Raw genomic sequence first — 19,168 nt, forward strand, 5'->3', positions numbered from 1 at the left:
TCTTTCCAGGGCTCCTGATCTATAGGTATAAACCTTCGGCCAGAGATGTTAAAAGCTAGGGTTATAACGCAACAGCTCACCTCTCAAATAAAATGGTCTTATTTTAGCTTCCTCTGTCTAAATGCCATCTTGAAACAAAGCAAAAGTTACTTTATAAACTGCTTTCATCACTACAGCAGAAAGGGATGCTGGATCTAACACCTGACTAAATTCAAAGCACTGATGGGTTCATCCCAGTATTATCAGTCAGAGAGAAATGATACAAAATACACCAAATATACTCATTGGGACCCAGCCACATGAACCACCTGCAACAGTACAGATCCCAACATCAGGGCTTTATTAAATCATGAAAAATGAACAACTGGGCATAATAACCCTGACAGAGCTTGAAAGACAATAAGCTATGATTAAAAGGTTTTAATCAACTGTCATAAAGACAAAGGACAAGTATGCAAACACCTAAGAGGATCTTACAACAAAAAAATAATTTCAAAATCATAATAAACTCAACATGCATTTTCCACAGATAAAAAGCCAAAGTCAAAATGCCACTCAGATCACTCTTTATGTGAACAGGCTAATGGGAAACAATATAGTCAAAGTACAGAGAAGAGTATATGTATGGGATGAAAATATCTGAAGAGACCCAACGGCAATGGGTGGATCCAAAGCACCACGTTGAGCTTTTCTTTCAGAAACAAATCCTGGACAAATTCCACATTTTTTTCCAAACTCTTTTAGAGAACTTATAAGGTTGTCTACATTTAACCTGGATATATATATAACCTGGTGATATTTTGACTTTGTTTAAATAATACTCAAGAAATTGAAGGACCTCTCTGTCTTTTACAGCACCCAAACAAGACCAGAACAACCAAAGATTGAATTTGAAAATGTGGATGTAGCAAAGTCTCCAGGACATGAAGATTTTTTTAAGTAGGGGTTCTTTTTTTTTTTTTTTAAGATGATGTTATCAAAACATAAGGGCCAACAAGTGAGTTAAATAGTCTTAAAAGAAACTCCTTAGATGAACGGCATTCTGGGCTTTGAAGTCTGCAATGACAACAAACACCAAGGCCCATCACCTACCCCTTCTCCATTTCTCCTAGGGCACCTACCTTACTGTAAGTCACTACCGATAAGTTGTTTGAGTGACTGCTGGGGGAGAGATTTACAGAGTTTTGTGACAGTCCGTTTTGATCTTGTTCAATTTGGTCAGGAGCAGGAGCCCATGTGTTTTTGCTGATAGAGCCTAGCCCGGAACCCCCAGGGTCTTTTAGGTTGTTTTCATCTGGTTGCCTGTTCTTCTGCGGAGAGGCGAATGGGTTAAAGTTTCCTTCTACCTTGCGGTGCGGTTGTGTGTTGAACTCGGTTTCAAAGGATGACAGCTGCTGCGTTACTCCTAAAAGTCCTCCCACCTCCACACTGAGGATCACCCAGATGACATCTGAAAAATAAAATCAATTTACATGAATGCAAGGAGAATCACCCTCAGGCCACTGTGACTATCAGAGAGAATCCCAACGCTGAACAAGTCTAGAGGCTGGAATGTGCCTAACAGGAACCAAAGGGGGAATGCTATCTTTTTAAGAACTGCTGCTGTGGCACTTCTACACAACGTTTTTCGTCTTTCTTTTTTTTTTCTTTTTTTTAAATTCCAAATTCAACTTTTATGGGTCCTGTGTAGTAAAATGGTCATTTAGACAAGAAACTGGCAAAAATCAGGGGAAAAAATTGTTTCAGTCAATAGTAACAGGGCTGTGGGGAAACAAATACTTGAATATACTGATGATGGGTTTCAAGCTCTCTTGATGATTGGGGGAAGGAATTATTACCTTTTTTACACCAGTCATTTTCTAATATACCATTTCACCACTATAACCTACCCATGTAACAGCAACAACAAAGTTGAAAACCAATTTCACAACTACCACACCTGATAGTACATACAATCTTATGGACCCATAGTCACCCACTTCTACACAAGATAAAGGAAGTGTGCTCCATTATCTTATTTTCTGGGACCATCATTGATCATCTAAGACAGTATCAAACTCAAAAACGAATGGATCCCTGCCGGCTGCATACTGACTTACAAAACCATAAATTAACATTATATTCTATTGTATTTCTATTTTGTTAAACACTTCCAAATTACATCTGGTTCCCTGCAGCCTGCTTGAGTTTGACATCTCTGATCTTTGGTTGGACCATAATTTAGTACGTTTTGGAGACTGATAGCGCAAAAAGAGTCACAAAACTGATCATATCTTTTGACTCGATTCCAATGCTAACTATATGTCCAAAGTAATCATAAATTCACTTTCCCCTTTATATACATATAATATATATTATATATGTGTATATATATGTGCTCAATTTTTAATAAAAAAATCAGAAACAACTTAGTTTCAATAACTGGAGAGTAGCTGAATGAATTGTGGTATATGAATGTAATGGTAAATGAATGTATTAGAATATTATGGTATATAAAAAATAAATGTGAAACATACAAGGAAATAGACAAAGAATTTATATATATTAGAGATGTAAAGAAAAACTAATAGCACCAAACTTCATGTACACTAAAAATGTTTTTTTAAAAGATAAAAAGTCAAAGGTAGAATAACTTCAGGCAGGCCCGGAATGAGAGACAGAACAGAAATTGCTTTTGCTAGTTCATTAATTCATTTAGCTTTGTGTTAAATGCTAGGGTTTTACCCAAGGTTTTCCTCCTTATTGTATAGGCTTATTTTTTGATTAATGATTAGTTTATAATTTCAAAATTAACATCTAAAATTTAATACCAATTGTGCTATAATTTAATACCAATTGTGTTTCAAATAAATGAAAGCCCCAACTACTTGGTTACACTGAAGAAAACAGTTTAAGGTATACCACACCTTAAATTTCCTAATTTAGTTCCTTATTTCCTGAACTGACAGACTAAGTTAGGTATAAAGTTTAAAAAAAAAAAAAGGCTTCTTTTAAATTAAATGGCAAGACTCAGAGAATAGTTGTATTTACATTCTCAAAGGATTTACATTACATTACATTACATTACATTACAAAGAATAAAAAAATTCTAGCCTTTCAGGTAATTGCTGAAGGACTAGGATAGGGACCAATCTTAAACTGATTAGGAGTGACAGCAAACAATGAGAAGCAAGGTAAAAAAATTCTAACCCAATTTCAGTTAAAAACCAAATAGATACTTAGCAACCCTGGCTTTATGAAATTATACAGCATGGGATGCATTTCCTAGTCAAAAGAAAGTCTGTTGTTCAGAGCTGTCTTGGAGAATACCTTATCTTGGTGGCAACATATAAATGACTCTCAAATTCTCAGATTAATCTAACAGCTGCAAGTCCAAATCTTAATGTAAATGGGAATATAGTGCCATCTACTGTTACCTTATGGCAAATAGTTCCAATTAGCCAAGGAATATAAGGTCCTCCATTACTACACTATGACAAAGAAAAAGCTAGGCCTGTGTGTGAAGGGAGAGTGGAAGGCTGCCTTCAATCTAGACAGGGCCAAATCTCAAGATTTACACAAACAGCATAGGATTCCAGAACATCAAGAGAACACATAGTGCACAGTTTAATTTAGGAACTTAAACTATCAAGAGCAGAGCACAAATGTAAATCACAACCAAATTAATCATATAAACTACAGTTTTTATTGACTGGGGCAAAAAAAATCAAGTGGTGGGCCTATATTTAATACTGTCCTATACTAAATGCCACCACACAATTAAACTTAATTTACCATACATTACACCCAACAATGCCTCACTCTAGGTCAAAGACTCTTCACTGGGGTTCACAAACAAATTTTGTGAGCCCAAGAACTTGGTAAAAAAAATATTACATCTTTGATTTCGCCAACTTCTAACTGAAATTTAGCATTTCCTCCAATTACATTTTTTAAAAAGCAATGTTCTGAAAAGGGGACTCCTTAGGCCTTACCAGAACATCAATGGCACAAGAAAGAACCTCTGCTCTAAGTGCTAGGGATACAAAAATAAAAAATACAGGTATAAAATCTATTCTCTAGTGTCACATAACTAGAAGGTGGCATCTCAGTTGAGTTTTGAAAGAAAAGAAGGAATTCAACACGTTGGAGATGTGGTAGGATGTGCTGGTTTCAGGCATGAAGCAGTTTGTGAGATGAACTCATGTGAGAAATAAAGGTAACTCAAAGTTAAGTTTCTTTCTCCCTCTCCACAATATCTTCTTTCACCCAGTGGTTTTCTATGATTTTCCTGATCAATAATCTGTGACAATGACTAAAGTAATATAAATGAAAAGAATGTTTTTTAAAAAAGATATCAATAAAAACTTATTAAAAAAAAATACTTTCTAAATCACTATTGATTAGAGAAATGCAATCAAAACAACTCTGAGGTACCACATCACACCTATTAGATTGGACAACATGATAAAACAAGAAAATGATAAATGCTGGAGAAGATGTGGGAAAATTGGAACACTAATGCATTGTTGGTGGAGTTGTGAAATGATCCAACCATTTTGGAGAGCAATTTGGAACTATGCCCAAAGAGCTATAAAAATGTGCATACTCTTTGACCCAGCAATAGCACTTCTACAGCTGTATTCCAAAGAAATCACAAAAATGGGAAAAAGACCCACATGTACAAAAATATTTATAGCAGCTCTTTCTGTGGTGGCAAAGAATTGGAAATTGAGGGGATGCCCATCAATTGGGGAATGGCTGAACAAGTTGTGGTATATGAATGTAATGGAATATTATTGTGCTATAAGAAATGATGAGTAGACAGACTTCAGAAAAACCTGGAAAGACTTATATGAACTGATGTTGAGTGAAATGAGCAGAACCAGAAGAACACTGTACACAGTAACAACCACACTGTGTGACAACTAACTTTAACAGACTTAACCCTTCTCAGCAATGCAAGAATCTAAGACATTTCCAAAAGTCTCATGATGGAAAATGCTATCCACATCCAGAGAAAGAACTAGGAGTTTGAATGCAAATTAAAACATACTATTTGCTCTTTTTTTTCCTTTTGTTCTATTTTCTTTCCTCCTTCTTGTGGTTCCTCCTATTGGTTCTAATTCTTCCTTACAACATGACTAAGGTGAAAATATGTTTAATAAGAATGTATATGTAGATCCTATATCAGAATGCACTCCGTCTTGGGGAGGGAGGAGGAGAAAAATGTAAAACTCAAAAGCATATGGAAGTGATTACTGAAAACTAAAAATAAATTAATTTTAAAAAGTTGAAACAAACAAAAAAAGAAAATAATAAAATTAAGTCAAATGAAATACAATTGTAATGACCAATATTGGGCCTTCACCCCTCAGACAAGTGGAGGGATTAGGACTATAAATTCAGAATGTTTCATATGATTTCATATATGGTCACTATGTTCACTGGTTTTGCTTTTAACTGTTTTTCTCTGTTATAAGGCTTGAGAGAAGGAAGAAGAAGAAATAGGTCTCGATAATGACTATAATGTAAAAACAAAACAAAAAAATCAATAAAATCTTAATGAAATAATCATGTGCCCAGAAAATAGCCAAATATAAGTGCTTTTTCACAAACTGCTCTAGGCCCAAATCCTTTTTTTCCCCCTAAGCGAATTATGTGCCAGACATAAGAGTACTTACAGCTGAACCTATAAGAAAACAGAACCTTTAAGGAAGGTAAAAACCTCATGAATTAACACTGGAGAACTTTAATAAATAGAGCTCTACTTCAATGGAGAATACCTCCAACTGACTGCATGCCCACTGAAGGGAGCACCAGCAAACTGGAAGGTTCTTCCTGAAACACTCTCACTCATGAACCTGAAAAGACGTGACAATTCCTAGAAGGAAAGTACAGGGTAAACAGAAGACTCAGGACTTGACACTCAGAGATATGGATTAGAGAACAGTGTTAGGTCAGAGGCAAAGGGGACTAAAAACCCTGTCCTCTCTCTTCCCTTATCCCAAGACAACTAAAGGCTAGCTAATCCCCATGGATGAACAAACAAAGTAGGAAGCCTCAGCATAAAGAATGGAGCCTTAGGAGGACGGAGAGGAGCCAAACAGTGAAGAAGAATCAATGAAGGGGGATATAGTGGGAAAAGTTGAAAGACCAAAAGACTAAGAGGGCAGAGGGAGGGGAGAAAGCCCAAGCCACAAGAAGACAAACCAAAAGGCATAAAGACAGAAGGAAAAATAAATAAAACTTGAAAAAGAAAATAAATCATTTTGAACAAGTATTAAAATATAAAAGAATGATAACTGTAACAAATTAATAATTGATAATTACATAAGGCAAATTAAAGCAACTTTGAGCAACTATGCCCCAAAAGCTACTAAATTGGGCATACTCTTTGGCCCAGCAATACCACTACTAGATCTATAACCCAAAGAGAGGAAAGGAAAAGGAAAAGGACTCATATGTACAAAAATATTCATAGCAGCTCTTTTTTTTTTTTTTGATGGTAAAGAACTGGAAACTAATAGAGTACCCATCATTTGGAGAATGGCTGAACAAATTATGGTACTTAAAAATAATGAGATCCTATTGTTTACTAAGAAATGACAAAAAAGACAGTTTTGGAGAAATCTGGGAAGGCCTAAATGAACTGATGCAGAGTAAAGAGTATAGAGCGAGGAGAGTAATTAATACAAAAACAACAACACTGTAAAAATGAATAGCTTTGAAAGACTTGAGTTCTCATTAATGCAGTAACTAACCACAGTTCCAAAGTACCAATGATGAAGAATTTTACCTACTTCCTGTCAGATGTGAATGGGCTCAAGATGAAGAATGAGCCATATATTTTTGGACATGGCCAATGTGAGAATTTATTTCATTTGACTACCCATATTTGTTACAAAAATTTTGTGTTTTGGGGGGAGAGAGATGGGAGGGAGAAAATTAATGCTTATTAATTTAAAAAATAAAATGTAATTTAAAAAATCAGACAGAATGAATTAGTAAAAAGCAAACAAGATCAATCTGCAACCTTTACTGTAATAAATGGGTAGAAGTATTTGAAGAATTATGGGGGGGGGGAGAAGGTTTGACTTGTAAACACTCCAAATAACATAAGCATGAGAAAAGCAAGTACAATTATCAAAATAAAACTATGTAATGAAATAAATTCTCATAATTATTCTTTTATTTTTCCCCAAAAAAGAATGCTCAATGGGATAAAAAAAAGAAAAAGGGTATTAAGGGATTAAAAAAATTAAATTAAATTTAAAAAAAATCTAAGGAGCTAAAGATTTAAGAGGAACTTAACAGCAGAAGCAAAGGTAGAAGAGTTGAATTAATGTTCCAGGACTAAAGCACTAATATCTTTTATGTGAGGGAATAACAGTGGGAAGTTGAATGAATGGGGAGAAAAGAGTGGGTCATATACTCTACAAAGTTCACAGATGAACAGTGAAATATGATAAATAGCTATCGTCTCTCAACAAGAGGGAACATGAGTAGGAGAGTAAAAAAGAGAAGGTGCTGAAGACGACCAGGATTAGAAACAATAGTGGAGATCGACTAGGACAAAGAAGGTCTTGTCCCAGAAAGGAAAATGAAAAGACTTTCTACTAAAGAATATTCCCATAGGAGAAAATGTCTATAATGTCTACAAGGTAAAAGACAGGAACACAATAGTAGGCTTCATCTATGGAGAATTTACACAGTAGACCACCTTATCTGAGAAAGGATTGTACCTACTTAGAGTCTGATAAGGGCAGGGGATAGTTAGGGTCTCACAATTTGGGACCCTGAGGTGACTTCTACTACAAAATAGTGTTCAATTGACATTACTTACCTCAAGAATTTCTACTCTATTGAGTGGGGTACAGTGAAAAAAGGAGGAGGGGGGTAAGATCTACAAAGACAGTAACAAAGAAATTGGATAAAGAAGGAAACTTAAACTTGGTACTTCAGGAGCTTTATCCCCATGAGAGATACAGAGAAAATAAAGAATAAGTAAAGTTATTGTCCACGAATCAGAAAATAAAACCGAAAATAGGCCAGAAAAGGGAGAATGATGATAAAGTATCATCACCATCACCATTTATTAAGCACTTACTATGTGTTAAACAATAAAGATACAAAGAAAGGCAAAAACATAGTGCCTGCCCTCAAGGAGCTCACAAGAAGACAACTGTACGTAACAGGTACCTACATACAGTATAAATGGAAGGTAATCTCAGAGGGAAGACCAGGAGAGGTCATTTGTAGAAGGTAGGATTTGAGCTGAGTCTTGAAGGAGCTGAGGAAGGAAACATCCCAAGCACAGGGCACAGCAAGTGAAAATACACAGAGTCAGGAAATGGAGTGTTTTGTAGAAGGAACAGCAAGAAGACCAGCGTTGGAAGATTGTAAAATACCTGGAAGACTAGAGAGATAGTAAGGGAGCAAAATGTGAAAGGCTTTAAAAGTCAAAAAGAAGATTTTGTATTTGATCTTGGAAGTGATTGGGGAAACACTGGAGTTCATCAAGTTTGGGGTGGAGAGGGACGACAATGGTGTAGAGGAGTGTGTGTGGCAAAGGTTAGCGTGGTCAGATCTGCACTTTGAAAAGATGACTTTGCCAAGTGAGTAGAAGATGAATTGGAATGAAAAGAGACCTGAGGTAGGAAGACGAACCAGCAGGCTTTTCCAATACCCCAGGCATGATGCTATGAGGACCCACACCAGAGTGGTGGTTATGGAGATGGAGTGAAGGGGATATATACTAGAGAGGCTATGAAAGTAGATATGACAAGCTGTGGCAATAGACTGGATATGTGGGGTGGTTTGAGTGGAGTTGAGGATAACACCAATCCAGCCTGGGTGGATGGTATTGTTCTTTACAGACAGGGAAGCTGGGAAGCAGAAAAGGTTTGAAGATAAGGATAATGAGCTTTCTTTTGGATATAATGAGTCTGACATATCAACAGGACATCAAGTTTGAGATCTACAATAGGTAGTTGGTGATACAGATCAGGGTTGGCTATACAGATCTAGAAATCACCTGTAGATATATGATAACTGAATCTATGGAAGCTGATAATATCACCAAATGAGACAGTATAGAGGGAAAAGAGAAGATGGCCAAGGGCATCACCACTGGAGGGATACCCATGGTGAGTGAGCCTAACTTCGATGAACAACCAGCAAAGGAAACTGAGAAGGACTGGTCAGAAAAGTAGGAAGAAGGCCAGGAAAAAGTGTCATGAAAACCTAAAGAGAAGAAAGTATCTAGGAGAAGAGGATGATTAATAGTATAAAAGGTTGTAGAAATGATGAGCAGGGCAGTGTCAGAAAAACCCGGAAGACTTAAATGAACCGATGCAAAGTGAACTGAGCAGGACCATGACACTACAGTACATAGAAACAGAAATACTATAACAATGATCAATTGTGAAAGATTTAGCTCAAGGCAGTCCCAAAGGACCCATGACAAAAAATGCTATACATCGCTGGAGAGAGAGCTGATAAACTCTGAGTTCAGACTAAAGCACACTTTTCAAATCTTATTTTTCTTGGGCTTGTGTGTGTGTGTGTGTGTGTGTGTTGTGTGTGTGTGTTTTCTTTTGCAACAGGGCTAACATCAAAATGTTTTGCCATTACTCCACATGCATAACTGATATTACAGTGTTTGCCTGTTCAAGGGGCGGGACGAAGGGAGAGAATTTAGAACTCAAAAAAATTTTTAATGCATATTAAAAAAAATTTTACGTGTGATTGGGAAATATTTAACAAAATAAAATTTAAAATATATTTTTAAAAGTTATAGAGGGATCAAGAAGGATGAGGACTGACAAGAGACCATTAGGTTTGACAATTAAGAAATCAATGGTAACTTTGGACAGAGCACCTTCAGTTAAAGGATGAAGTCAGAAGCCAAACTTAAGATTGTTTTTTAAAAATTTTTATGCTGTTACAAAAATTAGCAGAATTCAAGTCCTTATTCTCTAAAGGAATAACAAACAATTTAGGTTATCAGGTATGCCAAAGTCTATTGGCTTTATCATCAAAATGTTATGAATAGAATTATAGACTATTAGACTTGGAAAACAACAATGGTGTGACTTCATGAGATGACTACCATTTACCAAAATATTGTGAAGTCATTCAACTTATTCTACAAGCCTGACCCTTTTTTTTTACCACGAACATTGCCTTGGGTTAAGACTGATTTCCAAGAATTCCCTATATAGAGATAAACAGTCATCTTGTAATACTCTGAAGAAATGGGTCCACAGGAGGTAGCCTAATATGGTAAAAAACACAGGATTATTTTTAAACAGATGACTAAGGTTCAATTTCTCAGCTCTGCTATTTACTGTGTACTTTGGCCTTCAGATCCTCATCTGTAACATGAAGGGTTTAGATTAGATCAGAGATTCATAATGAGAGGTCCATGCCCTTAGTTTTTAAAAAATATTTTGATAACTATTTCAGTATAATTGGTTTTCTTTGTAATCCTAGGCTTCAAACTGTCCATGACACAAAAAAGCTAAGTACCCTCAGATTAGATCATCTTCAAGGTCTCTTCCAGATCAAAACTTTGTGATCAAATAACAATTATCATCTAATAAAGGAAAGGGAGGAAAAAATCTCAATTATTAGTGCTGATAAAGAAATGGAAATTGAGGGAATGCCCATCAACTGAGGAATGGCTGAACAGGTTGAGGTATATGAATGTAATGGTATACTACTGTGCTATAAGAAATGATGAGCAGGCAGATCTCAGAAAAACCTGGAGAGATTTAGATGAACTGATGCTGAGTGAAGTGAGCAAAACCAGGAGAACACAGTAATAGCAACACTGTATGATGACCAACTTTGAATAACTTAGCTCTTCTAAGTACTACAATGATCCAAGACAATTCCAAAATACTCATGATGGAAAATGCTATTCACATCCAGAGAAAAGAACTATGGAGTCCGAATGCAGATTGGAGCATACTTTCACTTCTTGGGGTGTTTTTTTCTTTCTGGTTTTTCCCTTTTGTTCTGTTTCTTCTTTCACAAGACTAATGTGGAAATGTGTTTAACATGATTACACATGTATCTACAAGAAAATCTACCCCAGCTACCAGGCAGTGACACAATGGAGGTGGGACAAATCTGGTCTGAGCTTCAAGACTCTGGCTCCTCCAGTTCACTGTAGTAAAAAAAAGAATTCAGAGAAGCTTTGAGCCCAGAGTCAGTTCTTCTCTCTCCAGGAAAACCCTTCAAGGGATTCCTTTATTCAACAGATATTTATTAAGCACCTAAGTGTTGAAACACTAAGTTAGATACAAGTTTGGGAAATATGGGAGAAAAACAAAGAGTTGGAAGGGACTTTAATCAATGAGCATTTATTAATCATCTTCATGTGTCAGGCACTGTGGTAAGGCAACAAAAATAAAACCATCCTCAAGAAATTTACAGTCCACCAGGGCAAACAGGCATAAACAAACAAAAAAAATACAAGGTAATCTGGAGTGGAGAGCTTATGGAAGGTCTTGCGGAGATGAGTAAGAAATATATTTCAGCCACAGGAGATGGTCCATGCAAACGCATGGAGATAAGACGGGTGTAATATATGAGAATTACAAGAAGTCTGATTTGGTTGGACCACAAAACACATGAAGGAGAATAATTTATAATAAGCCTGAAAAGGTAGGGTGGAAGAAGGTTGTGAGGGTTTTAAATTGGGGCAGAAGGAAGAAGGGTAGAAAGGTAGGAATCTGTATCTAGAGGTAATAGGGAAAGTTATATGGTCATTACACTTTAGGACTATTACCACCTTGGCAGCTATGTGGAAGATAGACAGGACAGAAGAGAGAACAGACTAGAAATCTCTTTGAACATCCTCAACAAGGGGTCATTCACGCTTGAAATTCCAAGGTGTAGTGAACAGATTACTCCTGGAGGAAGCCCATTTCACTTTTGAATAGCTCTAATTCTCAGCAAGAAATGCTTATTAATTTGGCTTGTATTGAACCTAAATCTGCCTTGATAAAACTTCTACTTTAGTTCAGACCTATAGGAAATAGCTAAACATGTCTAATCCATATTCCATCTTATTAATCCCTAAATACTTAAAGGCAACTATAATATTCCACTTAAGTCTTTCCTTCTCTAGGCTAAATTTCCCTAGTTCCTTCAATAAATTCGTATATGACGTGGTTTCCAGTCCCCCTCACCCACAGTGGTGGTCTTTCTCTGTCCATGCTGCTATTTTAAATGTCCTTCCTGAAACGAGACACCAAGAACCAAAAACAATACTCTGAGTGTGACTCAAACTAGGGCATGGTCCAGCAGAACTATCATCTTCTCACTACAGCTCTCGATGCAGCCTAAAGACTGAATCAGGTTTTATAAGGCAAAGTCATGACTCTCTGTTAACTCATATTGAAACTGCAGCCCACTAAACTCTTTAGTTCTTTTCCACATGAACTTGTCAATTTTTGTGAATTCCAAATGACTTTATCTCTATTAAAGTTCATTTTATTACAGTGGGCCTATAATTCTAGCCCACAGAAAAACCTCTCTGGATCCCGACTTTGTTGCTCAATACACTGGCTATTCCTCCCAGGCTCATTTCATCTATAAATTGTTAAGCTTGTCTCCTTTCAAGTTATTGTTTAAAATATTAACATAACACAGGGCTAAGGACAGACCTCTGGGGCACTCAGCTAGAGACTTATCTCTACCTTGAGTTGATATAAACCCATTAATGACAACTCAACCAGTTCTGAATGCTCCGAAATACCCACATCTGTCCATATTGTTTTCAAGGAGAGCATGAAAAATTATCAAAATGCTTTAGTGATACCTAGATAAACTACTGAATTCCCATGATCTCAGTCAAGTAATCTTGTCCAAAAAAATAAAAAGAAATGAAGTTAGTCTAGCATGACTTGTCCTCAACAAAGCCATTCCAGCATTTAGCAATCATTTCTTTTTTAAAGGTTCATTCACTAAACATCTCTTTAATAACACATTCTATGACTTTACCAACAATCTAAGTCAACCCCATTGGCCTACATTAAGCAGATCCCACTGTTTTCTGCTTTTCTCCCCAATATGAATTTTGTGCTGACCTCTACTTACAAGAACAGGTATTCTAATATATGAACAAGAGGATAAGAAAAGATAAGAAAAATGATCATGTAGGAAACAAACCAAAAGGCTGAATGATGCGGTATACAATCAAGGGCTAGGACCTTGGAGCTAGTAAAACCTGTATCTGAATCCCTTTCCTGACACTCACTATGTGACCTCGAAAAGTCTCTTACCCTCTCAGCATCAGTTTTTTTCTTCAGTAAAACGAACAGAATACCTGTAATACCTACTTCAAAAGGTTGTTTTAAGGTTCAAACGAGAGCTTTACAAGCATGTTGGTAAAGTGCTTTGTAAACTTTAAAGTACAATATAAATATCAGTAATGAGAATTCTATTATTTACCGTGAACATAGTATTTGTAGTTCTGTTTTCCTATCTTTTAAGAATTCATACACACATACAACATGCATAACATATGCAATGTATAATATGTAATATATGTATTGTATATTACTTATGTATATGCAATGTATGTATATGTGTAGTATATGTGTATATGTAGTATATGCATTATATGTAAATATATGTAAACAGATATAAATAAATGAATTTGTTGCTGTTACTACTGCTGTCTACCTACATGATTATAGTCAATATATCTATTATTTTGGTTCTCCTTTCTTCACTCATTTCATCATTTTATGAATCCCAAATTTCTTATATTATTATTTATAATTATATATAATATATACAGTTATTATATAATATATATACAGTTATATATTATATAATATGTACATTATATACAAATATTTATTTCTCATTAGGGTAGTTAGAAGAAATATATATATAGACAGGGCAGAGGTGTGAGGTGAATATTAAGGGATGAAATGTAAAAAATAAAAGTAAGGGGTGAGAGATGAATGTACTAGGAGAAAGAGAAAGGGAGAGGTAGAATGGGGTAAATTATCTCACATAAAAGAGGCAAGAAAAAGCTTTTTACAGTGTAGGGTAAGAGGGGGAAGGTGAGAGGGAGTTAGTGAATCTCATTCTCATCAGAACTGACTCAAAGAGTGACTAAGATACACACTCAATTGGGTATAGAAATCTATCTTACCCTGTAGAAAAATAGGAGAGGAAGGAGAAGAGAAAAAGAGGGGTTATAGAAACTAAGGCAGATTAGGGGAGGGGGTGGTCAAAAGCAAAACACTTTTGAGGGGCAGTGTGAAAGGAAAGAGAGAATAGAATAAATGGCAGTAGGAAGAACAGGAGGGAAATACAGTAAGTAATTGTAACTGTGGAAAAAACATTTTGAAGCAAGTTTCTCTGGTAAAGGCCTCATTTCTCAAACATATAGAGAACTGAGTCAAATTTATAAAAATAAGAACCATTCCCCAACTGATAAATGATCAAAGGATATAATCAGTTTTCAGATGAAGTAATCAAAGCTACCAATAGCCACATGAAAAAATATTGTAACTCACTACTGCAGAAAAGGAAATTAAAACAATTCTGAGGTATTAACTCATGCCTATTACATAGGCTAATTAGGACAGAAAAGGTAAATGACAAAAGATGGAGGGGATGTGGGAAAAATGAGACATTAATGCACTATCGGTAGAGTTGTGAACTGATTCAATCATTCTGTATGAGATATGCCCAAAGGGCTATAAAACCATGCATACCTTTTAAACTAGCAATATCACTACTAGTTCTGTATCCCAAAAAAGATAAAAAACAAAAAAGAAAAGGACCTATTACATACAAAAATATTTATAGCAGCCATTTTCTGGGAGTAAAGAACTGGAAATTGAGAGGATGCCCATCAGTTGGGGAACAGCTGAATAAGTGGCATGTGATTATGACTGAATAAAATTGTAGATCAGTAATGATGAGCAGGATGCTCTCAGAAAAACCTGGACAGACTTGCATGGGCTGATGCAAAGTGAAATGTACTGTGTACAAAGTAACAACAATATAGTGAGATGATTGGCTGTGAATGACTTAGCAATTCTCAGCAATACAACGACCCCAGACAATTCTGAAGGACTTATGATGAAAAATGCTACCCATCCCCAGAGAAAGAACTGATGGTGTCTGGATACAGATTGAAGTATATATAATTTTTCACTTTATTTTTCTCGAGGTTTTTTTTTTTTGTCTATGTTTTCTTTCACACCATGACTATTATGGATATGTTCCGCATGACTACACATGTATAACCTATATCAAGTTGCTTGCCTTCTCAATGATGGGAGGTGAGGAAGGAAGAAGGGAGAGAATTTGGAACTCAAGATTTTAAAAACAAATGTTTTACATGTAACTGAGGAAAGATAAAATACTAAATAAATCCCCCTACCCCTCCAAAAATACTGGCTGTATTAAATAACAATTACTAACCAGGAAATAGTAAAATGTGTTAGAACAAGTTACAAGTAGTATTCAAGGACCTGTAAATTATAGTCTTTAAAATATTATTATAAATACTTATCTTGTGTTGATAATTTTGTTTCATGAAGTTAAATAAACTATATGCTCGTTGTTAAGAGAAAAAAATAGAATTTATTCCTTCTCCACAGCTATGAAAGACATAATAAAACACTGTCTTAAAAAATTTTGATATTTTTTGGTATATAGACATTTGATTATCTATTCAGAATTTGAAGTATAAGGTGTGCTATTTCAATTTGTATCCAAATTTTGCCAAACTGTTAAACCAGTTTTTCCAACAATTTTTATTGAATGATGATATTTTTCCTAGTGTTTTGTGATCCTAGAATAATTAAACACTAAGTTACTGTATGTATCTGGTTCTAGATCATTATCATCAGAATTATTCCACTAAGCTTTTTTTAAATTTTTCTTTATATAGACAGATATTAACTATTGCTTTAAAATATAATTTGGGGGGCAGCTAGGTGGTGCAATGGATAGAGCACCAACCCTGAAGTCAGGAGGACCTGAGTTCAAATCTGGCCTCAGACCAAACATTTGACACTTACTAGATGTGTGACCCTGGGCAAGTCACTTAACCCCAATCGCCTAAAAAATATATATATATAGCCACAATTGAGAAATACAAGACTCGCTCTCAAATACCATATCTTGGTTTCTCGGGTCCCTTTCAGGTCTCTTAGGCCTTGATCTATGATCCTACTGGCTTTTTAACCAGCTGTTTACTTATCAAGTATGTTCACCTTCCAAAGTCCCAATCAATAAGCAGTGGTAATGAAAACGAAAAATACCACTTGTGTCTCCCTCCTTTAGGTTTTCAGTTTTTTGCTCAGGATTTCATAATCCCATGAGAACATACTTATTCAAAATGGCCCAGAGATTTTAGACTCAGATTAGCTTAATATCAGTTCACTTGTCCTTTCTCTCTCTATCAAACCTTTTCCCCATCCTTCTCCCTCTCCAGATCTATCCCACATTCTTTTCCTTCATGGTTCAACTCAAATTTAGAAATTGCTATGTGAAAGGCACTGGGGAATAGAAGAACAGAAACAAATCTTGCAGCTTAAGGTAACAGGTGGCAAAGTGGATAGAGCTCTGGAGCTAGAGTCAGAAACACTTAGATTCAGGCAGGTATTTACTAGCTGTGTGATCCTTTAGAACACCATCCAAATCCCATTTCCTACCCTACCCTGACCTGATGCGTCATTCCCATCACTTTCAACCTTCCCACCCCAAAGTTTTAACCAAATACCACATAACCCTTCCACTGTGTCCTATGGATTGCCTGTTCCATAGACAATAAAATTCCTTTCATCTTAAATTTTTTCCTCTCCCACTCCTTCCATTTATTAGCTATTACCAATATCTGGCTTCTCTCTGATGACACAGCTTCCCTGGCCACCCTTTCCAGTACTGGCTACATTTTCACTCATTCTCCTCAGCTCACTGATCAAGACAAGGGTGTTGGAATGCTTTTTGTTCCGACTACCTCTTCCAGGTTCTCACCCCTTCTCCATCATTTAGTAAGCTCTCCTCCTTTAAAGTTCAAGCTGTTCATCTCTATTAACCAATCAAAATCCTGAGAGCTGTTATCTACAAACCCCCAGTCACTCCCTGTTCTTCCTCAATGAGTTTAAGCCACCTTACAATTGATCTTCCCTCCCCAGATTCTGCCCTCATACTAGGGAACTTCAACATAGAAACTGATTCTTCCTCAAATACTCTAACCACTTGGTTCTTCAACCTATCAGTCACACACAGAGACATTATAACATTGATCAAGCCATCCATCACTTACAAAATATATCGTCTCTATGTTCAAGAATTCTGAAATCCCCCATCTAACTAAAATCTACTGGTTTTTCACCTCTCCCTCTGCCGTCCCTTAAAAAACTCTGTCCACAATGTGACTTCCAGTCCCTTGACTGCTCAATTCTCTCCCAGGCCTTCTCTCCCCAGCGCCCCCCCCCCAATCTTGACCTCTTGGTGAACAAATTCAACTCTGCTCTGTCCTCCTCTCTTGAATCTCTAAGCCTCCTTTATGATATCACCAATCACTCCAGCCAAGCCTTAGCCTTAGATCACTCTCACCATTCGTCAGCTTTATTTCTACACACAGGCTACTGAACAAGAAGAGAAAAAAATCCATTTGTGGATTGTGTTACACAAATTACTATAAAATTACACAACCTCAACCGCGTCCTCATTGTTGCTAGGCAATCCTATTGTATCTCCCTTATTAACTCACTATCCCACTTTCCAAAGTGGCTCTTTGAGAACCTTTTCATCACTCTTCAAACCTTCCCCATAGCTCCCCATCCCCCACCCTCTCTGCTGAGAACTTTGCCTCATATTTGACAGAAAAAATTGAGGTTATTTTCTGTGCGCTCCCTCTTCTCCATTCTTCCTATCACTCACATGCCTCTGCCACTTTCTCCTCCTTCACTCCCATCTCACATGATGAAGTAGCCTTACTCTTTACAAAGGCAAACCCCTCTACTTATTTAAGAGATCTCATTCCAGGCCATCTCCTCCAACAGACTGCCTTCTCTGTCATTCCCACTCTTTCACTTATTTTCAATCTTTCTGTGTACATTTCCTTCTGCCTACCATTATGCCCATGCCTCCTCCATCCTGTAAAAAACCCTCATTTGATCCTACTAACCATCATCCTGTCTCTCTTCTGCCCTTTGTAGCTAAACTCATCAAAAAGGCCATCTACAATAGGTGCCTCCACTTTCTCTCCTCACTTCTTTACCCCTTATAATCTGGTTTCCTATTTATCATTTTGCTTTCTCCAAAGTTATCAATGATGTCTTAGTTGCCAGATCCAACGGCCTTTTCTCAAGCCTCTTTCTTTCTCTTTGATTTCCCTTCTGGCTTTGATAATGGCGATCAACTTCTCCTCCTTGATATTCTCTTCTCTTTACACTTTCAGGAAACCATTCTCTCCTGGTTCTCCTCCTATATGAGGAATCATTCTCTCTCCTTTGATGGATCCCCTTCCAGAATCATGTCCTCTAACCCTAGGTATCCATCAGGATTTTGTCCTGGGCCTCCTACTCTTCTCTCTCTATGCTACTTCACTCGGTGATCTCATCAGCTCTCATTTATTGAATCACCATCTCTATGCTGATGATTCTCAAATATACTTAATCCTGCCCTAATCACTCCTGATCTACAATCTCACATCTTTAACTGCCTTTCTGACATCTTGAACTTGATGTTCAGTAGACATCTTAAAGTCAACATGTCTAAATCTTAACTCATTATCTTTCCCCCTAAAACTCTCCCCAACTCCTACCTTCCCTATTAATGTAGAAGGAAATATCCTCATGATTGCAACCTAGGGATCATCCTGAATTTCTCACTATTTCTCACTCCCCATATCTAATCTGTTGCCAAGGCCTGTCGATTTTTCCTCTGCAACATCTCTCATATTTCCCCCATTTCTCTCTTCTGACTATGCCACTACTCTAATACAGGCCCTTATCACCTCCATGCCTGGACCACTGCAATAGTATGCCTGCCTCAAATGTCTCCCCACTCCAATCCATCCTCTATTCAGTCAATAAGAAATTTTCCTAAAGCACAGGTCCAACCACATCACCCTCTATTCAATAAACTCCAGTAGCTCCCAGGATCAAATACAAATGTTCTTATTTGGCAT

General features: G+C 36.6%; 1 protein-coding gene across 5 annotated transcripts in view; it reads right to left on the minus strand.

The window, feature by feature from the left end:
• Positions 1-19,168, minus strand: part of CUNH6orf106 (chromosome unknown C6orf106 homolog) — a 102,784-nt gene that overhangs the window by 18,700 nt on the left and 64,916 nt on the right. For 3 of the 5 annotated variants that reach the window (XM_027876418.1, XM_027876421.1, XM_027876417.1), the window contains exon 4: positions 1,122-1,450. In XM_027876418.1, coding sequence (XP_027732219.1) covers positions 1,122-1,450 — 329 coding nt within the window. The remainder of the gene's footprint in view (positions 1-1,121; positions 1,451-19,168) is intronic. The other 2 variants (XM_027876420.1, XM_027876419.1) reach the window with 1 other exon arrangement.

This window comes from Vombatus ursinus, unplaced genomic scaffold, assembly GCF_900497805.2.
Source record: "Vombatus ursinus unplaced genomic scaffold, bare-nosed wombat genome assembly UNPS02014811.1, whole genome shotgun sequence".
NCBI classification, from domain to species: domain Eukaryota; kingdom Metazoa; phylum Chordata; class Mammalia; order Diprotodontia; family Vombatidae; genus Vombatus; species Vombatus ursinus.